General features: G+C 43.3%; 1 protein-coding gene across 11 annotated transcripts in view; it reads right to left on the reverse strand.

The window, feature by feature from the left end:
• The window catches only part of MKNK1 (MAPK interacting serine/threonine kinase 1), a 55505-nt gene that overhangs the window by 12599 nt on the left and 16889 nt on the right, over nt 1–26017 (reverse strand). For all 11 annotated transcript variants that reach the window (XM_010591310.3, XM_023549631.2, XM_023549633.2 and 8 more), the window contains 5 exons: nt 14013–14114; nt 11293–11390; nt 6656–6735; nt 5008–5081; nt 2332–2436 (listed from right to left, as the gene is read on the reverse strand). In XM_010591310.3, the coding sequence (XP_010589612.1) occupies nt 2332–2436; nt 5008–5081; nt 6656–6735; nt 11293–11390; nt 14013–14112 (457 nt within the window). In that variant the 5' untranslated portion in view covers nt 14113–14114. The remainder of the gene's footprint in view (nt 1–2331; nt 2437–5007; nt 5082–6655; nt 6736–11292; nt 11391–14012; nt 14115–26017) is intronic.

Genomic DNA, 26017 nt, shown 5'->3' on the forward strand with positions numbered 1-26017 from the left:
ACAGTCAAGGGAATGGAGCCAAGTCACAGATTGCTATTTCCTCCCCCCTCAATCCCCACCAGACAGAATGGTTTTCTTCAAGGGAATTAATATAAGGAATAAAAATGCCTTCCATCTGGTAGGGGATAAAAGTGGAGGAAGTAGTATTTATCGAGGAACCACTATGTGCCAGGCACTATCATCTATGTTGTTGTTGGGTGTCGTCAAGTTGATTTTGAATCACAGTGACCCCATGTGACAAAGCAGAACTGCCCTGAAGGGTTTTCTTTTCTTTAATTGTGCTTTAAGTTTACAAATCAAGTCAGTGTCTCATATAAAAATTTATATACGCCTTACTATATAGTCCTAGTTGCTCTCCGCCTAATGAGACAGCACACTCCTTTCCTCTACGCTCTATTTTCGTGTCCATTAGGCCAGCTTCTGTCTCCCTCTTCCTTCTCATCTCCCCTCCAGACAGGAACTGCTTACATAGTCTCATGTGTCTACTTGATTCAAGAAGCTTACTCTTCACCAGTATAATTTTCTATCCCATAGTCCAGTCCAATCCCTGTCTGAAAAGTTGGCTTTGGGAAAGGTTCCTGTCTTGGGCTAACAGAAGGTCTGGGGACCATGACCTCCAGGGTTCTCCTAGTCTCAGTCAGACCATTAAGTCTGGTCTTTTTATGAGAATTTGAGACCTGCATCCCGCTGTTCTCCTGCCCCCTCAGGGGTTTTGTTGTGTTCCCTGTCAGGGCAGTCGATCGGTTGTAGCTGGACACCATCTAGTTCTTTTAGTCTCAGGCTGATGTAGTCTCTGCTTTATGTGGCCCTTTCTGTCTCTTGGGCTCATAATTATCTTTTGCCTTTGGTGTTCTTCATTCTCCTTTGCTCCAGGTGGGTTGAGACCAATTTATGTATCTTAGATGGCCGCTTGCTAGCATTGAAGACCCCAGATGCCACTCTCCAAAGTGGGATGCAGAATGTTTTCTTAATAGATTTTATTATGCCAATTGACTTAGATGTCCCCTGAAACCGTGGTCCCCAAACCCCCACCCCTGCTATGCTGGCCTGAAGGGTTTTCTTGATTGTAATCTTTACAGAAGCAGATTGCTAGGTCTTTCTCCAGCAGAGCCGCTAGATGGATTCAAACTGCCAAACTTTCAGTCAGCAGCTGAGTGCTTAACCATTATGCCACCAGGGCTCCGTATGCTCCATCTATGCTATACATATAAACACACGCACACACAATTACATAAGTGAGTTAATATACATAAAAGGCTTAGAATAGTGCCTAAAAAAACAAAAAACCAAACTCATTGCTGTTGTGCCGATTCTGACTCATAGTGACCCTACAGGACAGAGTACAGCTGTCCCATAGGGTTTCCAAGGAGCAAATGGTAGATTCAATCTGCCAGCCTTTTCATTGGCAGCTGAGCTCTTAACCGCTGTGCCACCAGGGCTCCAGAATAGTGCCTAGCACATGATAACTGCTATATAGTGTTCAAAACTGTTGCTATTATCTCTCTTACTTCTCACCATGACTCTATGGGGTAGGCATTATTACTGAGACAGCTGGAAAAAAGGTGAAGCCAGAATTCATTTCTTCCATGGCACTGCACTGCAGTTAGCTTAAGCAAATCAAAAAAATGTACGTAATATTCAAATATATTTATGGAAATAAAAAAACAATTTGCAAAGAGATTTAATTCACTACAAAAGTTCTTAAATAATCAGTCCTTGGAATGGAACTGTAAACTGAAGTATATTCAAACCATAGCAGTCTGCTCTTTACCACAGTGATATTCAACCGACACCTCAGACTTACCACGGTAATAGAAAAATGCATTTTTCATTTATTAAGAGCAAGATATACAACTACGTGTATATTATCTGCCAATTTTGAAAAGAGACACAAATGAAGTATTTAAAAAGACTAGAAAGAATAACACTAAAATATTTATAATAGAATGGTAGTATTACACATAGGCTTTACATACTTCATTAGGAAAAAGGGGTATCATCCACATTCACATATATACATACTCACCATATCTTGTCCAGCATGAAATTTATTCTTTTCCCTCCTGCTCTTCCTCCTGTATCCCTACCCTGGTTAACAGCTCTACCATCTACTTAACATTCAAGCCAGAAGCCTAGGACTCATCCTAGACTGTTCCTTCACCCTCATGAGTGGGCATGTTCAAATGTCAAGCAGGCATACCAGCTGTACCATGTCCTGGACTAAGCTCTTTGCCTGGCCTTTCTCCTATGCCTTGGGACCCAGAAGCTGGCCAGTCAGCCCAGTCCAGCTGGCTAGCCCAACCCACCCACCAAGGAAAAGTCATGGTTCACCTTTGGTATGCAGGAAGTCAAGGGCAACAGCAACATCCCGCACCACTCGGCTGGCTTCTCGCTCATTGAAGTGCTTCTGTCTCTGGATGTGGGTCAGGATGGAGCCTAGGGAACAAAGAGGACACAGGAAAGACTTGTGAGGCTCTAGTAAGTCTAACTTCTTAGAGGCTAAGTTTACACAAGTTTGGGAGCTTCCTGAGGGTGGGGACATAGGCTTATTTACTACTGACTGTCCAGCAAGGAGCCCCTGTAGCACAGTTAAGCACTCGACTACTTACTGAAAGGTTGGCGGTTTGAACCCACCCAGTGACTCTGTGGGAGAAAGACCTGGCGATCTACTTCCATAAAGATTACAGCCAAGAAAACCCTATGGGGCAGTTCTACTCTGTCACATGGGGTCACTATGAGTTGGAATTGACTTGACAGCACCTAACAACAACAACAACTGTCCAGCACCAAGTATAATGCCTGGCACAGAGGAGGTACTAGCAAATGTCTGTTGAATAAAACTGGACTCCTATCTCCTGGACCTACATATGATGAGTACAGAAGGGAGAGAGAACTATTTAAATGCCCAAAAAGCACTAATGCCATTGGTGCTAATTTGCCTTCTGAAATCAAAAGGAACTAGAACTGAATCCACAAGGGGCTGAGGGGGGCTCTCTGTAGGGACATGTCCTCATCTGCCTCTGACCTCAGAGTCAAAGAGGACACAAGTCTTCAAATGGAAATACCACACCTTCACCAGATATGTAAACATCTGGAAAAAGGGAAAAGGGCTGTTTTTTCCCCTAAATTTACCCATTTATTGTTAACATTTTTATTAAAAATGGCTAATATTTATTGAGTAGTTACAATGTGTCAAGCACTACATGATACTCTCTAAATAATCTTACACTTACCACAATTGTACAAAATGGGTAGTATAGTTACCCTTATTTTATAAATAGAGAAAGAGAAGCCAAGAATGTTTTAAGCAACTTGCCCAAGATCATCGCCAGTCTGTGGAGGAGCCTGGACTTAAGCTGAGTAAGTCTGAGCCTGTGCAGACTTCCCAGCTGTAGGACTTGTGGTCTGCCTGCTGTGAGGTTGGGTTGCCCTGAGTCAACCACGCTCTCTTAACCCACTGGGTCTATCCTCAAGAGAGCTACACTCTAAGCGATATGCCTACAGACGATCCCCCACTGCATCTAACATTTCAAACATGTAATTCAGGGGCAGACAGAGGCATGAACATACGGCTTGGCTCCATGTGATCTACACTTACTATTGGAAGTCAGTGTTTCTAGGCTGAAGGTGTCATCTCTATGTCCTAAAAATGGCACATGCTTACTTATCTCTGTTTTTTGGCATGGGGAGGGGGTGAGAGAGGAAAGGGAAGAATGGCCAAAGATATTTCACTTACTAGATTGAACAATTAAAAGACCTTAACATGCTAGGGTACATTCTCAGAAAAAAGGCTCTTGACCAGGTTGCTAGTTTGCTCTACTATAGTGAGCCTGTTTTAAAAGGGAAGGAGGAGAGTAATATTCTACATACATTTAAGATAGCCCCCCGCCAAAAAAACCTGTTGCCATCCAGTCCATTCCAACTCATAGCAAACCCGGCACACCCAATTATTTTAATAATAACAGCTTACTGAAATGGTTAACGCTCTTCGCCGCTAACAAAAAGGTTTGTAGTTTGAGCCCACCCAGAGGTACCTCAGAAGAAAGGCCTGAAACCCAATGGAGCACAGTTCTACTCTGACACATACGGGGTTGCATGAGTTGAAATCAACTTGATGGCAACTGGTACTGGTACTGGTAGTGCCCACAGGCACTGTGCTAAACACTTCACGTGGATTGTCTCATTTAACCTTTGCAGGGACCCAATGAGGTGGGTACTATTATTATCCCTATTTTACAGATAAAAAACCTGTTTGGAAAGGTTAAATGATTTTCCCAAGGTCACATGGCTAATAAATGATGGAGTTAGACTTAAACCTAGCTTTGTTGGTTTCTAAAGAACAAACCTTAAACCACCAAGCCCTTCCATGTAGCCCTCTACTCAGCTCTAGACGTCCCCCGCCCCCACAACCTTTGCCTTGCAAGTGTGTCCTGGGGTAGGGCGAGTGATGGAGAGGCAAAGTGGTTCTCTATCCCCTTCTCCATGTTAGAAGAGCAACTTAAAATATATATCCCAGTGATCATGTGTGTGGGGTGATGGCAGCAGTGGTAGTAGTCAAGAGTAGAATCTTTCCACTGGAAGGGTGGCACATTCTCAGGCCATCTCTCTATCCTGGGTCTGCATCCCAAACAATGGGACCCTCCTCCTTCTGGTGAGCCTTTCTAGCTTTCACAATATATGTAAGATCTTCTACCCCATAATTAATTTAAATAGTGAACATGTCAAAATAGGGGACTGATGAATTGGTGACTAAATGTATCTATATATGACTTCTATTATAATGAAAAAGCATTTATAGAATGCCCACACAGGTGACATTCTAAGCTCCGCAAAATGCTAATTATCATCCTCCCCTCCGGCCTCCCTTCTCCCAAACCAAGGGCAGTTTTTAAGTCCTTCATCCTTTTTATTAGCTTGACTCGTTTTAGAAGTCTCTGGGATTCGTGATGGATGATCACCACCCTGGGTCTTAATCAGAAGTCCAAACACATACTCAGCAGTAAGTACCTCCTTGCAATTTCTCAAAGACCAAGTAAAACCTTGTGTCATCTTCAAAGAACTCAATCAGCTCCAAAATGTTCCTTAAATAGGAAAAAACAGGGGAAGAGGGAAAAAGGGGGGAAAGGGCATTATATATTAACATCCACTTACAAATATACAACAAAAAATATATACAATGCCCTGTAGTAGGGCAGAAATCAACTTGAAATCAGAATGCTTATTAAAGACCTATGTTTGAGAAGTAGCCAGTGGTGTTAGCAAGATTCAGGTCACCTTATCTTTCCATAATGTTTAGTCTCTGGTGTTTTCACCAAGTCTGTGCTGTCAAACCCCAACCCTAAAACCCACTAGGTAGAGTTATAAAAAAGTCCCGGTCACATTAAACTGAATAAAATCTGCAGCCGACTGGAAGCAATTGCGGCTAATAACACTGAATAGTAGGTGTGTGTCCTGGAGGCAAGCAGCAAATAATTACTTGCCCTCCCTCTTGCCCATAAATCACGGGGCAGTATTTACATTGCCTGGAGAAAATGGAAACATCTGTCAAATAGACTTGGGGCCTAACGTGGGCACCGCTAGACCCTAACTGCTAAGCGCTGCTTAATGAAACGGCCGCGTTCCTGGCCACTGTAGCACTTGTGGCCTTCCCCGGTGAGCACTCTCTGTCTGCCCGAGTATTACAGTGCTCTGCCAACAAGGTCGTCTTGTAACTCAGTAGGGAAGCCACCAGCTTGGATATTGGAGGTGTTGGGGGCTTTTTTTCTTTTAAAGAACGAAATAAACCAAGTAGAGTCTCTAATGCTGAACTAAGAGGCTGCAGGGCTGAAAATAAAAATCTGTCCCTCATAAAAAAATGCTGCCACTTTGGGAGACAGCAGGCTTTTACTAGTGTGAAGGCGTCCAAATAAGATGGCCAAAATGGCCTCATTTCAAAGAAGACTGTAGAGGCAGTGCCTGGAGTTAAATCAACAGCAGCCCCCATCCTCGAGCTTAATGACAAAGCTATCAATACCAGGCCACTGGCTCCCTGCTGACCTGGCCATGCAGGGAGAGAGGGGGAAGTGGAGTCTTAGAGGTGACCCTGATTTACAGCCACGGTGGGAGAGCCACTCATTTGGAGTTGGTGGTGAGAGGACTAAGACAGGGCTAGACATTACCTTGTCCCACTTATTAAGCAAAGCATATAAAACAAGGCTTAGGACCCTCAGTGTATCTGTGCAAATGTGAACATGCTAGGAACAGTAAAAACAGCAGCAAGTATTCTTAACAGTTCTCATTATCCTCTATTTACCAGAGCGGGTCCCTAAGGATTTCTACCAGGCAACTACCACAGGCACTTGAAAGAAAGAAAACTCCATTTTTCCTCAAACAGCCACTGATTTAGATCATTCACTCTTCTAACTTGCCCGAATTATTGATATTTGTACTATTTCAGCCTAAACAGAAGATAGGCTTCTTTGCTGCTGTTTCCCACCCCGACCTCCCACCCGCCCCCCTTCTCTTTTCAACACTGAAAGACAGAAGGAGCTATAAGCAGTTGTATGGGAGGAGTGAGAGCCAAATGCTGGGGTCAGGAGACGGTAAGAAATAACTGCTTTTTCTGTGGCCAAGCACCCCCCTAGAGAAGCAGCAAGTAACCCAACACTATACTCACTTGTTTCCTTGACACTGATACAGAGTCTCCACCTCTCGAAATACTCTACTCCGACTGTGCCCTGCTTGTTTTTCGATGATCTGTGGGAAGAACAAAGTCTGTCCTGTACACCCACATGACCTCGAACCACCCCCTCAGCAGGAGACCTCTGGGAGAATGCAAGGCCAAATTCAGTCCAAATCCAGTTTCAAGCAGAAGTCTGGAGTAGGCCTCGGTGACACAGACACTGTCAACAAAGCAACAGACTGGCCTGAGGGCTCGCCAGTCCAGCTGGGCCTGTTTGACTCTGGCCAAGCACAACACCAAGGAAATCTGTGAGGCTGCTGCCCCCGGCTGCCCAGGGGAGACTGAGGCAGCCAGCAAGACAAAGAGTTCTCTCTACCCAGATTCTGTCCCTGAAGGGTATTTCTTTCTGCCTTAAGAGGAAGAATTTAAAACCTCTCCTGAAGGAAGAGTAAGGCAGATGAAGGACACAGTTGGAGAGGAACTAAAGCTTTAAGGCCCATCTCAAATGCCACCTCCACAATTCCCCCAGGCAGAAGTAAGCTCCTCCTCTTCTTAGAACTTATTCTTTGGCAGACACTGTATTAAGGGCATTCAGGACACTACATTACATGTATCATCTCAGTTAACCCTTACAACCATCCCAAAAAATTGGAAGAGTTTACACATTTTGCTCACAGCTCTGATAAGTGACACGGCTGGCATTCTGGCCCAGAGCTGACACCAAAGACTTTGCTGTCCTATATGTGCTTATACCCTATACAGCTTCCCTTAAGAGCACCTAGAAGCTTTGTCCCTCCTACCCTATTGTGGGCTGACCCCCTCCTCTACCCTGTACTTGGAGGTCCTTGGCAAATACTGACTGAAGGAATGAATGGATGAGCCGATAGATAAGCAGGTGGTTTATGCAGGGACTGGATGACTCTGGAAAGATCTATGGACCCACTGAGAACCTAAAACCATTGCAAGTGGCGCCTGTGGGCAAGTCCTCTACAGAGCCTGGCTCTGTCTTACAGCTCCCAAGTGCAAAGTAGGCAGAACAAATGATTCATGCTGCTCCTGCGTTCAAAGACTGCTGTGTAGAACACTTCAAACTGCTCTGATAATGCTGCCACAGAAGCATCCATGACCAACTTTAATTTTCTACACCCACTCCTCACTTGGAACCCTGGTGGCACAGTGGTTAACAACAGCACAGCTGTTAACCAAATGGTCAGCAGTTTGAATCCATCAGTTGCTCGTTGGAAACCCTATGGGACAGTTCTACTCTGTCCTATAGGGTTGCTATGAGTTGCCATCGACTTGATGGCAACAGGCTTGGTTTTGGGTTTGATACTCCTCACTAACTGGCATGGTTTGGTTCCAAAAACCAGGTGGTTACACAAAAACTGGCATTAGGTGAAAATGGAGGATTTTTTTTTTCTTCCGGCTTTCAGACCACCCATTTTTCTGATTTTTTTTTTTTTACTTAGAAAATACGATCATAGAAATAATAACAGCTAAGGATTAATGATGTGCTCATCACTGTGATGAGTCCAGTTATGGATTATTCCTTTGCAGAGGAAGCTTGGAGGAGACAAAGCTGGATAAAGCCGGGCTGTGTGACTGGCAGACCCATGGCTTCACCACTTTACCTTTGCCTGTGCTGGGTTAAAGCTTCCCTCATGGAGCTGCCTCCAAGGCTCCAGTTCCACCTTTGCAAGCCCTGTGGGCCTGGCGAGTCACTGAAGCTCAGAGATTCCTGCGAGGCTGCTGGGAAACTGGCCACACACACCAGGCCCCACTGAGGCAGAGGCTTCAGGCCCAGTTAGGCTCACTTTGAGATGTCATTAAACTTGCATGCATTTCTTCCAAACACCCTCTCTGATGCCTCTTTCTTTCATCCCTTCCCACCCCACAGCGATTTTGAGGGCCTCTGGCCACATAGGAGCTGGGAACCCAGAACTGGTAGGCATCTGCTGGCTCCGTGCTCCCTGTGCATCCACCCTGGGGCTGTGGCCTTGTGCAGTAGCTGGACGCAGCACCCTGCTGGCAGGAGGGAGCAGAGGTTGCAAGCAGTGCAGCCCGGCTTCCCGGAGGCCACCTGGAGACCCTCATCAAGGGTGGGGATGCTCCGCAGCCACAGCTGTTGCAGCCATGCAGCCTCATTAATGTGCAAAATAGTTGGATAGATTTTTTTACTATTGTCGTAAATGCAACATGTCAGATAATGAAATAGTCGATAAGTGAGGAATATGTGCAAATAAGTCCATGTCTGTTAGTAAACTGCTGTGGACTCATTTTCTGAACAGTCAGAGAAATGCAGTGTGAAGAACAGAAGCTATTCAATTCATTCATTCACCAAGCATCCCAGATCAAAGTCAGAAAGAACTTTCTAGCGGGCAAGCTAGCCAGCAATGGCATAGTTTCTCTGAGAAGGTAGTGTGCGCTGGCTACTAAAGATGTGAGAGGAGAACCTGGACAACTATTTGAGGAAGTTATAGAGGAAATTCCGGATCAGATTATCTTGAAATTCAATTCCAACTCTGAGACTCTAAGATTCATCAGTTGGATGTTTGTGGGGAAAGCCCTAATAAAAGAAAGCACTGTGGAGCCATGCTGGGAGAAGCAGCCCATCTCTAGGGAGTTTTCAACAAGTAGGGGAGACAAGGGACATGGGCAGAACTGCCAAAACAAAAGAATTGCCAAGCCAGGGTCCAGTGTTTGCCCAATGAAGCCAAGGAGCACGGAGGAAGGGCCAGGTCTTCCTTCTGTGAACCAACCTTGAAGAAATAGATCTGTTATCTATAAATGTATTCAGACCTTTGAAAATCAATTTATATTTGTAGTTTTTACCACACTTAGCACTTTTAGCCATACTTTAAAAAATTACTTACAATTAATACTCATCCATTTCTAAAAAGGAATCAAGGTAGCTCTTTTGTTACCATGTGAAGCAACACTCCAGCATAAAGAAACATGGCCCATCAAAAGTCTTCTCTGTTATAATCCACAGCTGGGACTGGGACAGTAGGTTAAAAGACAAGAAAACGCTTCTTTCATGAGCCAGCTTGGCTGGACCTGTCAGTATGAGGCAGCCCTTACATCTGGTGGCTCAGGTGGAAGATTTGAAATAAGTTTAAATTGTTCCCTTGGATTTAATTAAGACCTTTGCTCTAGATCAGTGGTTCTTGAACTTCAGTGGGTATCACAATCACCTGGGGAAGCTGGTAAAAATACAAAGACGCAGGCCTTCTCCTCTAACAAGAAATCCGGATCTCCTGTGTGCTTTACTAGCTCTCTAGGTGATTCAGATACATGCTAATGTTTAAAATGGCCTCACATCAGTGGTTCTCAAACTTTAGTTGAGTATCAGAATCACCTGGATTGCTTCTAAAACTCATACTGCTGGGTTCCATCCCTAGTTTCTGATTCAGTATGTCGCCTGGTGGATTTGAACTGCCAACCTTTTCGGTTAGCAGCCATAGCTCTTAACTACTACGCCACCAGGGTTTCCATGTCAGGGGTAGGGACACCTAATTTGCATTGCTACACATTCCCAGGTGATGCTGACGTTGCTGCTGTAGGACCCACACTCTGAGAACCTTGCCCTAGATTCAGCCCTTCTTCCATGCAGAGCAGGCAAGTGGAGGCATAGAGGGGTTAAGTGAACTACTCCGAGGCCATGGTGGTAATTAAAGGCACATGTCCTGCCCTAGGCTGAGCGCTCAGTCACTTCAGTCTTTATCCTCATCATCATGGTAATGTTCATCACTTGTATTGTGATTTTGTAATTTGTGAAATGTTTCTACGTCTATCAGTTTTATTTTGATTTTCATAACCAAAGACAGGAAGGGTAGGTATTATTGTCTTCATTTTAGACAGGTAGGGTAGGTATTATTGTCTTCATTTTAGACAGGTAGGAACTAAGGCTCGTGGAGGTTCAGTGACTTGCCTAAAGGCTCATGGTAGCAGTCTGTCAAAACAGATTCAGGTTGTTGTTGTTAGCTGCCATTAAGTCAGTTCCGACTCATGATGACTCTATGTATAACAGAATGAAACATTGCCTGGCCCTATGCCATCTTCATGATCACTGGTATATTTCAGTCCATTGTTAACGGCTATTCCAAACATAATTCCAAATCTAGTTGCCTACTCTCTGACACTTTATTTACCAAAATAAGAAGCAGTAACTTACTAAGGGTCAGGCACTGTTCTAAGCACTTTAACCCGTAAAACTCACTGCTGTTGAGTTGATCCTGACTCATAGTGACTCTACAGGACAGAGTAGAACTGCCCCATAGGGTTTCCAAGTTGTGGCTGGTGGATTCAAACTGCTGTACTTTTGGTTAGTTGCTGAATGCTTAACCACTGTGCCAGCAGGGCACATATTAATTTATTTAATCCTCGTGACAATTCTACATAGGTTCTATTATTACACCCATTTTACAGATGAGGAAACTCAGGAAGAGAGATTAAGTAACATGCCCAAAGTGACAAGGAAGTAGAGAAATCAAGATTTGGATCTAGCTAATACAGCTCTGGAGCCCCCATTCTTATTCAGCCATTGTATTGCAGAAATAAAATTTATTTGTTTAGGACAAGCTAGGAATGGCTATTTGCAAAGTAAGCCTGGCCCCGGATGAAACACTCACTTTGACAGCATACTCTTTGCCATTCTGCAGACTCACGGCACATTGAACTTTGGCATAGGCTCCCTCTCCCAGCAACTCGGAGGTCAGCTTGTACACATCTAGAGGTGAAAGGGATGAAAGGAACAACAAGATGAGTCACCCCTTTGCAAGCTAAGATGGAAAGAAGAGCTCTGTCACTCAGCTTCCCTGGCCTGACAACAACACGGGCAGACAGGCACACGATGACTCTGTGGCACTCAGTGAAAACGAGACCTATAGCTTTGCCAGCCATCTCAGGTCTCAGTTTGCCAACAATAAGACCACAAAGAAGGCATCCTATTTCTCATTTCAGAGATGAGATGAAAGAGTTTCAATTCAGCACACCTACTATGTGCCAGACAGCATACTGGCTCATAATAGGGACAGAGTGAAGAATGAGACAGTTCTGTTATGGGTTGAATTGTTGTCCCCCACAAAGACATGTTCAAATTCTAACCTCGAGTACCTATGAATGTGACTTTATTTGGAACTAGGGTCTTTGCACATGTAATTGGTTAAGTTAAAATGAGGTCATATGCATTTTAGGGCAGGCCCTAATCTAATAAGACTGGTGTCCTTATAAAAAGAGAGAGACACAGACAGACTCAGAGGCAAGACGGTCATGTGAAGACAGCAGAGATTAGAGTTAGGCTGCCACAAGCCAAGGAATGCTTGGGGCTACCAGAAGCTGGAAGAGACAAGGAAGGAGCTTCCTCTAGAGGGAATATGGCCCTGCCAACATCCTGAATTCAGACTTCTAGCTTCCAGAACTATGGGTATAAATTTCTGTTGTTTTAAGTCACCTACATTGTGGTACTTTGTTATAGCAGCCCTAAGAAACGAATACAAGTCGCTACCCTCTAAAATCCACAGTCCAATGGGGAAGGAAGACAGGTACATACACAAGTGACTCCAGAATAAACCAGGCAGTGGCAAGTACCATCAGAGAGAGACAAGATACAGTTAAAAAACAAAACCAAAAAAAAAGCAGTGAAGGGAAAGATTAAATCTGCTCAAGAAATCTGGGAGATCCTAATAGAAGGGATGTCATTTGAAGGGGTATCATTCATTCATTTACTCTTTAATGAACACCTGCTATGTGCCAAGCTCTGTAATGGACAATGATGATACAAAGGAGAATAAAATACTGTTTTATTTTATACCACATACAATGGAAATGATTAGAGATTTTTGAGAAGTTTCTAGAAGTCACCCACAGGAAATAAGAGACAGAAGTAGGACGCAAACGGAAGCCTCGAGGTTTTTAGGATACTGAGTCAGAGTGATTCTGAGTAATATGCCTGGGTTGAAAGCAACATTGAGGTGACCTGCCAAAACTCGCAACTAAGCACGAGCTCTTTGAGCTCCTTCCAAAGGAAGCCACACGTCCATTGTGGCCTCTGTCGAGCTGGGCTCCTCCTCCCCGGCCTCCATTCTTCAGCTTTTTCCTCTTGAGCAGCCTAGCATTTAAACCCACAGACTGAGCAAATCTATGAAACTAGATTTTATCAGTCATGAGAAGCCCAGTAATTGCACAAGCCATCCTTGAATAACAGGAAATGCTCTCTTATGTTCATTGAAAGAGCAAGACCTGTTGATTTGGAAACTATTCTAAAAACCTTGAGACTTTCGTGCCCCCCCTTATCTGTTTGAGTCAAAGGCAAAAGCAAAACAAAACGAACAGTAACAACAAAATAAAACAAACAAAAAACACAACCCTGCACTAAGTACTTTCCTGGCTCCATCATGGCTTGGCCTTGCAGCTGTTTGTAAGAACAGATGGCACACAGTTGTTTGCAAGTATTTTAAATAACTTGCTTCTCTCACAATGGATACTTTGGCATTAACCCTTTACACATGTCAGGATATATAGGTGGTTGGAGGTCTGATATTGCTGACTCATAAAGGGCTTGTTGTTAGAACCACTCTACAAAACAATTCACTAATGTATCTGCAATGATGGAAAGGGGTTGTGAGGGAACGCTATTTCACGTCTCGCAATGAAAAAAACAAAATAGATGAAGGGGGACGTGTTACTCCTAGGAGTAGCTACTGATCCTTCAGGCCTTTGCAGAAGTGCCCAGTGAATTTCACCCCATCACATACCCAGTGATGAGAGGACTGGCACTGAGCCTGGTGCCTCCCACACACTGTTCAAAATTGTTTGGTGATCCAACATCGTGTCCCTGAGTACAACATGCACCCTTTAAAATAGAGTCAAACATATACAGCCCAAGTAGTTGCAGTCTTTAGGAGTTAAATTCTTTCCTTGTAGAAAATTAAAGTTTCATTTGTAGCCATGGCCTTTTGTGGGTTTCCCTTCTCTTACATGGTTGTTCTACCACTCAGCAGCCCCTCCAGAACAGCTGAGGGAAAGATCACATATGAAAAGGAGTGAAACACACCAGGCAATCTCACCCCGTGTACACATCTGATAGACTGGTCTTTCTGCCCACTATGAGGTGGTCAGGTCATTCAAGGGAGGCCTGTGCGTCATCTGAGAGTTTGCTTTCAATCTCTCTCTGTGTGTCACTCTTGTGTGTAAATCCTCTCAACTCTTACCCTTCATGACATATCACAGAGATAACCATGAGCTGGCTCTCAGATGATTCAGCCTATGATCTAGCCCCATGGGCTACCAGGATGTTCCTGCCATACTTGGGGGGCCACAGGCCCAGATCTAGGAGAGTTGCATAACCAACCTTCAAACCTTCCTGGCAAGGAGTCAGTAGCCCGGACCTTCCGCTTTTTCTTCTTCCTCTTGTCGCTTTCTGCAATGGGAAAGGGCTCACTGCTGCCCATCTCTGGGAAATAAGACAAGATGTAAGAGATCCATTACGGTACTGGTCAAGCTATAAGTTTACCCAGAAAAAAAAAAAAAGGAAATTAGGAGCCTTACACTGATGGTTTTTAAATATCAGTGAGGACTATTGATTTGTTTTAACCCAGGAGGCAAAACTAAAGGCAAAACCATTATAGGAGATCATTAACAGTGGAAAGGAACTCAGACAGGTGGGCTAGATTAAAAGAGGATACGGCACTGGCTGGGTTAGCAGAAGCCTGCTTTAACCAAGCTCATTAGCACATGGATTTAGATCTGCCATGAGACAAACTGTATTCCCTAAATAGAACAATAAATCCATAAGCAGAATCGACCTGTGACATCCTCTAGCCTCAGCACCAGAAAGGCAGGGTCCAGGGAGCTAAGCAAGAAGGGGTGGGGGGGTTCATGGAGATGAAATCATACACTCAGTAATACATGCTGGATGTGCACAGGGATGCAAAGGCCTTCAGTGGAGGCTGTCTATGTTAAAGTAACAATAAGGGCTGGAGATGGGTTGAGAATGACCCCAAATTACACCATGTCCAAGAGCACAGACTTGAGTCCCTGTGGAGCCCCCAAAATTCTCTCCCTCCTCAACGCCTTCATTTGAGAGGATGCAGATTGTGCTCACCCGGAAGGTTGTCGGTGACAGGTCTAGGCCAAGCTGTTGGATGAAACTGCTTATTGCAAAAGCATTATTATCCCTCATTGGCAAGCACACGGCCCCCCATCTTAAAGGGTGTATTTGTGAGGCAGACATTCAGACACTGGACAGATTGGGCAGGAAAAGGTACAAACAGAAAGAATAAGCAGGAGGCTGATATGGGGAAAGAGAAAAGGAAGAATAATGAGCCAGCGCCCAATCATAGGGCTATTTCTAAGACACTCTAGTAAGGGCCTTCCCCTGTTAAAGATAAATTACTTATAGAACATGTCATGCCCCTGATCCAGAGTGGAGCCTTAATACTCTTTGCCTGCAGTTAGAAATAATAAGATTTCTCTGAAGTCTCTGGGTCTAAATCCCCACCAGGGTGATTAAACCTTTACATCCTTTTAAGATAGAGGCACTCGAGCACTGATGAGGCATTCAGTGTGAGAGACTTTTCGACCAACCTTCAATAAACACAGGCTCTGGGTTGCTGGATTTTTTTTTTTTTTTTGAGAGATTTTAAAATGGAAGCTGGCTTTTTGTCCATTGAGGGGAAAGACCCACACTCTTCTCAGAGGGCCATCCATGGCTGAACGCGATCAGAGAAATGGCAAGCCTGCCCAGGAAGATTGATGAACACAGACAAATGTCTATGCACTGTTCTCAGAAGCAAGTACACAACAGCCAGTTAGGAGAAAGCACCCAGAATGGCACTTCTCAACATCATAACCCAGAAAGCACAGTTAAGCAGCCAAGTGTCTGACAGCTTAATTTGGGTGCATTCTTCCTTCCATTTTTGGGATCTTACAACAGATTTTCAATTATACTTTAGAATAGAGAACAGATAAACAAATGGATAAAAGGAATCCACAGAGAATCTCAAAGTATTACTCCAACTAACAGCTTCAAGGACAAGATATATCTGGGGACTGCGACACCCTATGAATATTAATAATTATATCTAAACACCAGCACCCAAACACCCCCTCGCCAAGTTAAATTAAAATGAAAAAGGCTGCCTAAATGCTGAACACAGTGAGAAATTCTACAGAGAGAAAACACAGGGTCACTCATCTTCAGGAGCTCTGGGAGGGGACACTGGCTGTTGGGGCAGCAGGCTGAGAAGAAGGTGGCCCAAAACCCCCTCCAGCAGTACCATCCTGCTTGCCCTGTCCTTGTTTGCTGTCTGGCGTCGATCTCGTCCCCATCTATTTTCCCATCGGTACTGTAAGCTGAGCACAGAGGACAGATTTTGGTTTCACCTCTCTTTCTCCTTCCCCTGTCCACAATCTGATGGAGGGCCTAAGGACAAGCTAAATAGCCAAAAGGCAGGCAAGGTTGAGGAGCAGCAAGAGAGCTGGCGGCATTATAATTCACAGAGGTTACACAGACATACTTACAACTCTAGCTAGAAAGCCTTGTTAGCGGCAATTTATACTTGGTTTTTTACCACAGCTGGGCTGGGGGAGCCTCTTGTGGAAGAAGCATACCTCTGGGCATGGCTGCACACTCAATATTAGATTTTATAGCTTCACACACACAAAGATAGAGTACCTGGTCTATTCTGCATGGAGTTCAATGGAAGAGGGTGTGCCAGAAGGGACAAATGGTTAAGGCTTTCCTTGGAAACAGAGCTGTCGGAGAGTTGTTTTTGAAAATAGGAAGGAAAAAGGTAGGAAGACAGTGAAGGAAAGAAACATGCTTTGACTTTCCTGTTTACAATGGAAGGCAGGGAGTGATGCGGGCAAGGTGTCAAAATCTTACCCAGGGGTTGACAGTTCCCCATCTGGAGCCTGTCCACACACACTATCCCATCATAGTCCACTTGTAGGGTCTGCGGCACCTTAATTCATTTATGCATGCAATCATTTGATAAATGCTTCCTCAGGGTGCAAGGTCCCACAATCAAGCTGGACCTTGGCCCACCCACTTCCCTGGGCCTAGGAATTCTTCTCAGCCATCAAAACCCAGCTCAAAAGTCCCCTCCCCTTTGAAGGTCCCTGATAACTCTAAATGAGTCAAGGTTTGTGCAAACACTTTGTAAACCAGTTAGGCTTTAAGCAACTATATGGTATTACTGTGCAGAACCAGGGCTAGTGCTCCATCCTCTGCTCCCAAGACCTATCAGAAGCACTGATTTTATTTGGCCTTGAGCTCTCCCCAGTGTTCCTAAAGGTCAGGCTGTCCCCTGTTCACCTCTGTCTCTCCCACAAGTTGTGGCATGATGTTAGACACATATCAGCCACCAGAAGATGTGCACTGAGATGAAAATTATACAAAACGAAGCACATATGAAGTGTTAGGTACACTGCATGTCACACCAGCCTTTAAGTGCCGAGTGCACACACTGAAAGACATGTGGGTACACCTTTGCCCTGCAGACAATGCAGAGTAAAGCAGACAATGCAGAGACTTCAGTTCTACGAAGTCCCTGACAAACTCCCTCTCAAAAAAAGCTGTAGGGCCTAAAAGACCCCTAACTTTCTGCCCAGGAGCCTTGCTCTGGCTACAGGACTAGGCCACGTGTCTGTTGTTCCACAGAAGGAAATGAACACTTCTTCTAAGCTTTCAGACAGACTCCAACTTCTCTGGAGGCTCCCAGCACTTCCGCTGCCTCCAGCCCTTGCCTCCCTCTTGGGCTGCGCTCAGCAGCTCAGCACTCAGCAGCCCACATGTGTCTACAGGTGGAGGAGGAGCTGTAGAGGACTGCTGATAGAGAGCACACTGGGCTTGGAATCTGGAGACTAAGGTCAAAGTCCTACTCAGATATTACCAGACACATCACCAAGGCCAAGTTACTTTGTCTCTTAGTGTCTCAGTTTCCTAATCTATAAGTTTTAAGATAATACCTGCCCTGCCCTCTCACAGGTTTACTGTGAGGGCACCATAATGTACTTAACATGAATATGATTCAAAAAACTTATGCGTGTGCACATGAACACACACACAGTAGGAAGATTGGAAGGACATACACAAAAACGTTAATACTGCTATAATTTTCAAGAGTGTCTACTATGGGCTAGGCAATGTAGTTAGGTATTTTACATACATTATCTCTAATTCTTGCAATAATCCCATAAGGTGAATATTTTTGCCATATTTCATGTGAGGAAACTGAGGCTCAGAGGTTAAATAGCCTACCAAATGTCAAACATCTAGTTACTGGTTTGACTGCGATTCAAACTCAATGCTGCCCTTTCAAGTCCAGGCTATTTCTAATCTATAGTAGTTTTCTGTGTGTAATGGGTGATTTTAGTTTCTTCTTTATATTTTTCAGTATTCTCCAAATTGTATACAATGAAATTTATTATTTTTATGATCATGAAAAATAATAAATACTGTTTTTGTTTTTATCTTTTTCTAAATCCTATTTTTAAAAGGCAATTAACCCAAAGCCGTTGAGTTGATTCCGACTCATAGTGATCCTGTAGGGAGAGAGCAGAACTGTCCCATAGGGTTTCCAAGGCTGTAATCTTTATGGAAGCAGAATGCCACATCTTTCTTCCGTGGAGTGGCTGGTGGATTCGAACCACCAACCTTTTGGTTAGCAGCTGTGTGCTTAAACACTGTGCCACTAGGGCTCCTAAAAGGCAATGCTTTGTGAAAACAAAACCAAAAAATACACTGAACATTTGAGCCTGATAAATTCAAGTTTAAATCCTGGCTCTCCACCCCTATATGAACTTTGGCCAAGTTGCTTAGCTTCTCTGAGTATCAGTTTCTTTAAAGATAAAATGAGAATAAGCGTAAGGCCTAGCAAATGAATAGAGACCAAAATTGATCGGTGGTTATCAGGGGTGAGTAAGAGGGAGAGAGAAAGGAAGATACAACACTTAGGGAACACTGAGCTTCTGTTAAGAGTGATGGGAAAATTCGGGAACGGTTAATGGTGATGGCTGAACAACATGACGAACATAACTAATGTCACTGAACTCTGCATGTGAAGATTGTAGAAATGGCAAATGCTCTGTTACCTATATACTTACCACAATTAAAAAGAAAAAGTAAGGGCTAGACTTTCCATGTCACATTTGCTCCTATTGTGAGGAGCAAATAAGAAACTAGACATGAAAGCACTGCTGACATATTCATTCAACAAATAACTATTTACTGGGCACATACTAATTGACCAGTGCGAGACAGTGAGAATACAAGAGAAGACACAGTGTCTGCCCCTGTGGAATTTAAATCTACTGACATGTAAGACAACTTCAACACTGGAGGACAAGTGCCATGACAGGGTAGTATCAGCTGTTGTGGTGTGGAAAAGTGGCATCTAACCCAGTTGGTAACTAGAGAAAGGGACACCTACACTGACACCTGAAGGAGGAGTAGGAGCCGGCCAGGGTGAGGGCTGGGGAATGTCCCAGACAGAGGAAGAGCAAGTGCTAAGGCCTGAAGGAGAGGCAGTATGGCCAGTTAGTGTCATTGCAAATCGTTTGGGCTGGCTGGAGCACAGAGTCTGTGTGGGGCAGTGATGACAAATCTGCTGAAGGGGTAGGCAGGGGCAGATCATAAGTAGAGTCTCGTCATCATAGTATCGTTATCATCCTCAGTAATAATCAATGTTTCTGTTCCTAGGCATATGTTTATCCTGTTTTCTCCATTAAAATAAGGGCAGGGATACATGCTCTTTCTTTGCAAAACCTGCTAGTTAACAAGTATTGATTGTACTAGAAGTGTAGTAGGTGTTAAGGATAGAGACCCAAGAATCAATCTGGCTCCTGCATGGGAAGAGGGACCTGGAGAACTCACAGAGCAGATGAGGAGGGGCCGACTTCAAGCACCCATCTACTGTTCTCCCACCAAGGTGGGTCCAAGGCCACCTTCTTAAAGAACTGTTCCTTTTCTCCATAAAGTATTATGAACCACATTGTCCCCAAAGTCACCAGATCTATATTTGATAGAGGCTACAGAGAACTTGCCAGCTCTGACATCTTGTACATGATAACAAAGATAAGCCTTCCCTCTAACAACATGACTTTGCAGGCTAACGCAGCTCTGCAAGCTTAGCTCATATTCCTCCCAACCACTCGAGTTTTTTTCAGGGTCTATGACTCACTCCTCTCTTCTTCCTAACTTGTAAGTTATTTTCCCTGAGCCACAAGAGCTTTCTAGGGAAGGAATATCAACGAGAGCAAACCGATGTTTATAATTACCAATTCAGTGTCTCCTCAGCCCCAAAACAAATGCAGAGCTGAGAAAATGAAAGGACACTGAGGGAATGAAAAGAAGTGGGGCCTTTACTTCTGAGGGAGGAGATCAGGTCAAAGAAATGAGGAGGGGGAAGGAGAAGAGGCCTCTGGAGCAGTTATAGTATACACAAATTTATATGGCCCTTGCTATATGCCAGGAAATGTCCTAAGCACTTCAAAAATACTACTTTTTACGTACACTAACTTCTTTATTCTTTACAACTCTATGAGGTAGGTATAATTATTATCTACATTTTACAAATGAAGAAACTGAGATACAAAGAGATGAAGTGATTTGTCTACAGTCACATGGGCTAGTAAATGGCAAAGCTAGGATTTAAGTCTGGTTTAGGATTCAACCGTTCCACTATATTTAAACATTAATGGTGAAAGGCAGAAGGGGGTAGCCAGTAAAAATCAGCCACGTACCACTAAGAATGTTTTTATTTAGAAACCTTAGCACAGAGCTTCCCTGCTGATGTGCTGTGAATGAGATATTGATCCCCTCATCAGCCCTCTAGTTCCTGGGCTCACTGTTCACTCAAGTGTGCTGAACAGTATCACTTCCTATATATGCTATGATGTCAAAAAGGCTGGGCAATACTGCTGTAGCTGATATAAATACAAGGGCATTACTACCACACTGTCATTATTATATTAATCTAAACTCTAATTTATCAGAAGTCTCTTCTTCTTGCTCTGAGATAGACTTGTAGTTTCTGTTTTGCCATCTTATGAAAGATAAGCTACAAACCAAAGTCCAACCACATTATTTCATGGCAGTTCTGGTATCAAAGCATAAGGCTACATTCTTCTGCCTGACTCATTTGTTGGCTGATTTGGTTTCTGATGGTATCATTACTATGTGGGAGGCAAGGAGACAAGGTCAGGAAAAGGGTACTGTCAAACAGAAGATAGTCAAATTTAACACATGATGGATGAAAGGAGACACTTGTGAAATCAGTTCGCCCAAAGGGCAATCTGTCTGTAAATGTCATGCCAAGGGACTGAAGTTTTTCACAGGTTTTTCCCACGAGTCCTTGTGCGGTAAGGCTGGGCAGCGTTAGGAAGACTGCAGTGTCTCACACAACTATAGTGAAAACTTGAAGCCTGAGGCTGGCTAGGATGCTAGCAGGATGGTGATTCACAACAGATCCCAAAAGCGTAGGCTGGGATAGTAAGTTTCAAGGAGGCAAAGGGTCTAGACTTCAGGCTCATCTTCTCCCTCTACTCTGATTCTGAGCTCACAAGCAGCCTTCACAACCGTCACTGTATCTTCGGGGGGCCTCTATCATGTCCCCTACCCCTGGCTTAGGAAAAAATGTCCATACAGAAGATTGGTCCTCATAAAATTGATAATTGTTCAATCTGGGTGATAGATACATGGGAATTCATTACACTACTCTCTATAGTTTATCATGAAAAATTTCAAACATGCATAAAAGTTAAAAAAAAATTTTTTTAAATGAAGGAAAAAAACTGCTCCTATTTCTTAAGCCCATCCATTTCTATGATAAATTAATAAGCTGGCATTGGGGTTGCACACTGGTCAGTCTCCCTGAGGGACACACTACTCAAATCAAGTTTTTGGTCCTGTCCAGTTGAAAATCAGATCACAGTCTAAGGAGTTGCCACTAAAACCATGCCTGGAGTGATAGTTTCCTGAAAACCCATTTAGCTAAAAACGTATTTCTCTGTATGCAGGGGGAACCTGTCTCCAAATGAAGAAAGGGCCATCACCTCTTAACTTTTTGAAGGATGCATACTGGATCCTCAAACCATTCAAAACAGCAATATGAAAAACACAGACAGAATATCCTTAAATCTTGAAGTCAAAGAGAGAAGGTGCAATGAGGCAACATTACTGGAGTTTGCTGGCATGGCTCAGCAGGCCCCAGGCCACACTTTAGAGCAAGCAACCAGGGGAAAGAAGCTTGCTGCTCCAATAACTGTTCCAGGGAGTTGCAGAATGGGCTTCTGACTCTGAGGGTCCTGGCCCAAACTGAAGAAACTCACTTGGGAATTGGGGACCAATCACAGTACTGATTTTGGGCCCCACTTCTTGGGTCATCTTGGCCATACTGACAACTGCATAGGCAGGACTGGGGGGATTCTCTACTCTAGATGGGACCAAAAGCCCCTCTAACTGGCCAAGAGGAGCCTTTGACAAAACTTCAAGATTCTGATGATCTTGGGGCAGCAAAGTGATGGGCTAGGAGAGATGGTTCTGTTCCCAGTCTCCACCAAGGATGCCACGGGCAAGTTGGGCTGTACCCAGAGAAGGAAAGAAAATCCGTCAAGTGAGGACGGAGTCAGAATCAATGTTGGGATGTTCAGGGCACTCAGGGCATCACTGGGCCAAAGCAGCTGAGATCCTGGCTTCAGTTTACTGTGGATCGCAAAGCAAAATAACCAAGACTTTGGAAACCTCCTTTTCCAATTAATGAGAGGCTAGTGTGGTAAGAAACTTCTCATTAATAGGGGCTCCAGATTGATTAGCAACACACTATACATAAGAATATATGCTCATTCCTTCCCCAAACATGTGCTCACAACCAGGGAGAGAGATTTAGGCTGAGATAACTGATGAACATGGAGGAAACTCAACTCCTTATCCAGGAGATAACTTTTCAAGAAATATCCTGGGAACATGAAATATAATTGCTGATAGGTGGTCATAAAATCCAGGAGGAGTTAAAGGAAGATGAATGAGACGCACGCCCACCTTCAAAAAGCTTACAGTCTAGTATGGAGGCTGATGTAAGTACACACAAAGTAGGGTGATAACTGTCATAAAAGGAGCATAAAGTTTATGAAGCTCAGAGAAAGGAGAGATCCTTTTTAGTTCAAAAATCTTGGAAAGCGTCATAAAAGAGGTGGCCCTGAACTGGATAGGATTTTCCCAGGCGGAAATGTGGAGAAGGAATTTTGGACGAAAAACGAAAGGAACGACAAAAGAAAGGTCCTGGAGGGGGGAAAAGTAAGTGTATGCTAAATAGCAAGCAAGAGTAAAGGATTAGATTAGCATAAGGAGTATAGTACACATACCTGAAAAAGCTGGCTGAGGTCAGGTCACTCAAGCTCATTAATGCAATTTACAAGGCATTCTAACGCCTTTCTGCTTCCAGCCTCAACAACCAACACTCCTGTGCCTATTACATAATACTTCAGAAACTTGGTTCCTCTCATAGTTCTCTTCAAACACCACATCGTTACCTCTAATTTTCAGACCAGGCTTCATCTGCGTTGGGAAGTCTTCTTTGACTACCTTCCCCCTCAAGTCCAATTGGGTTAGTTCTTTCCGCCTCTGTGTTCCCATATCTTGTGCATATTCTAACACTTATGATTATCCGATTATGTTTATTTCCTTCATTAGATTCATTAAGGAAGGGAATTACATCACCTCCATGTCTAAATTCCCAGCACTTTGCTAGCACAGAGCCTAACACAAAGTAGGCACTCACTGAATGCCTGTAAAGGAATGAATTAACATTCGGGAATGAGGGCTTAAATGCCAGGATATCATCCTATATACCATTGGTCTCAAACTTCTTGGTCCCAGGATCCCTACACTCTTAAAAATTACCAAGAACCCAAAGAAACTTTTTAAAAAAAAATTTCATGAATCTTATCTGGAAGAAAAAGGAGGAAGGATTTATTTAAAAATATATTTTGTAAAAAAAAAGTCCTGCCATTTTACACTCTCTAATCCTAAAACTTTTGTACCAGGGTCTATAAACTTGATGATATTGTTGGAACCCCGCTGACCCATTGCTGTCCAGTCACTTTTGACTCATAACAACCCCATGTAACAGAGCAGAACTGGCCCCCAGGGTTTACAAAGCTATAATCTTTACACAAGCAGACTGCCACATCCTTCTCCTGCAGAGAGGCTGGTGGGTTTGAACTGCTGATCTTTTGGTTAGCAGCTGAGTGCTTAGCCAGTGAACCACTAGAACCCCTTAATACTGTTGTACATGGGGCAAATTCTTTTATTTTTTAAATTTTATTATGTTTTAGGTAGAAGTTTACAGTACATATTAGTTTCTCATTTGAAAATTTATACACAAATTGTTTTGTGACATTGGTTCCAATCCTCCCAATGTGTCAACACTCTATTTTATAAAAAAAAAAATAGACCTGTCTAATTTTTGGCTGAAAGGTAGACTTCAGGAGTGGCTTCAGTTCTGACTTTGAAGGGTGTCCAGGGCCATAGTCTTAGGGGCTCCTCCAGTCACTGTCAGACCAGTAAGTCTGGTCTTTTTTTGTGAATTGGAATTTTGTTCTTCATTTTTCTTCTGCTCTGTCTGGGATCCTCTGTTGTGATCCCTGTCAGAGTGGTTCGTGGTAGTAGCCGGGCACCATTCAGTTCTTCTGGGCTCAGGCTAGTAGAGGCTGTGGTTCATGTGGTCCATTAGTCCTTTGGACTTTTATTTTCCTTGTGTCTTTGGTTTTCTTCATTCTTCTCTGCTCCAAACAAGATAGGATCAACAGATGTATTTTAGCTGGCCACTCACAAGCTTTTAAGACCCCAGATGCTACTCACCAAAGTAGGATGTAGGACTTTTTCTTTATGAACAATTATGCCAGTTAACCTAGATGCCTCCTGAGACTATGGTCCCCAGCCCTCAACCCCAGCAACTTGGTCCCTCAAGGTGTTTAGATGTGTCTAGGAAGCTTCTATGGCTTCGCCTTGGTCAAACTGTGCTGACCTCCCCTGTATTGTGTATTGCCTTTCCCTTCACCAAAGTTAACACTTGTCTATTATCTAGTTAGTGATTTCCTCTCCTCACCTCCCCTTCCTTCTTACCATTAAAGATTTTGTGTGTGTGTGTGTGTGTAAGCCTTTTCTTTGGTTTTTATAATAGTGGTCTCGTACAGTATTTGTCCTTTTGTGACTGACTTATTTTACCTAGCATAATGCCCTCCAGATTCATCCAAGTCATGAGATGTTTCAAGAATTCATCATTGTTCTTTATTGTTTCGTGGTATTCCATTGTGTATGTACCATAATTTGTTTACCCATTCATCTATTGATGGGCATTTAGGTTGTTTTCATCTTTTTCTATTGTGAATAATGCTGCAGTGAACATGGGTGTGCATATGTCTATTAGTGTGACGGCTCTTAGTTCTCTAGGATATATTCCTAGGAGTGGGATTGCTGGATCATATGGTATTTCTATTTCTAGCTTTTTAAGGAGGCACCATATCATTTTCCATAGTGGATGTACCATTTTACATTCCCACCAGCAGTGCGTAAGAGTTCCAATCTCCCCACAACCTCTCCAACATGTTATTTTCTGTTTTTTAGTGCTAATAACGTTGGGATGAGATGGTATCTCATTGAGGTTTTGATTTACATTTCTCTAATGGCTAAGGATCTAGAGGATTTCCTCATGTGCTTGTCAGCTGCCTGAATGTCTTCTTTGGTGAAGTTTCTGTTCATATTCTTTGCCCATTTTTTAATTTGATTATTTGTCTTTTTGTTGTTGAGGTGTTGAAGTTTTCTATAGATTTTAGAGATTAGACCCTTGCTGGATATGTCGTAGTCCAAAATTTTTTTCCAAGTCCGCAGGTTTTCTTTTTACTCTTTTGGTGAAGGCTTTTGATGAGCTTAAGTGTTTAATTTTTAGGAGCTCCAAGTTATCTAGTTTCTCTTCTAGTGTTTTTGTATTACTAGTTATGATTTATATTGTATCTATGCCATGTATTAGGGCTCTTAGCATTGTCCCTGTTTTTTCTTCCATGATCTTTATCATTTTAGGTTTTATATCCAGGTCTTTGATCCATTTTGAGTTAGTTTTTGTATATGGTGTGAGGTATGGGTCCTGTTTCATTTTTCTACAGATGGGCATTCAGTTTCGCCAGTACTATTTGTTGAAAATACTGTCTTTTCCCCATTTAATTAACTTTTGTCCTTTGTCAAAGATCAGCTGACCATAGGTGAATGAATTTTTTTTTTAAATGTGGGTTATATTCATCAATACTTACTGTTAAAAATCAAAAGAGAAATTCTTAAATTTGTATTTATCAACTTTC

Source organism: Loxodonta africana, chromosome 3, assembly GCF_030014295.1.
Source record: "Loxodonta africana isolate mLoxAfr1 chromosome 3, mLoxAfr1.hap2, whole genome shotgun sequence".
Lineage (NCBI taxonomy): Eukaryota > Metazoa > Chordata > Mammalia > Proboscidea > Elephantidae > Loxodonta > Loxodonta africana.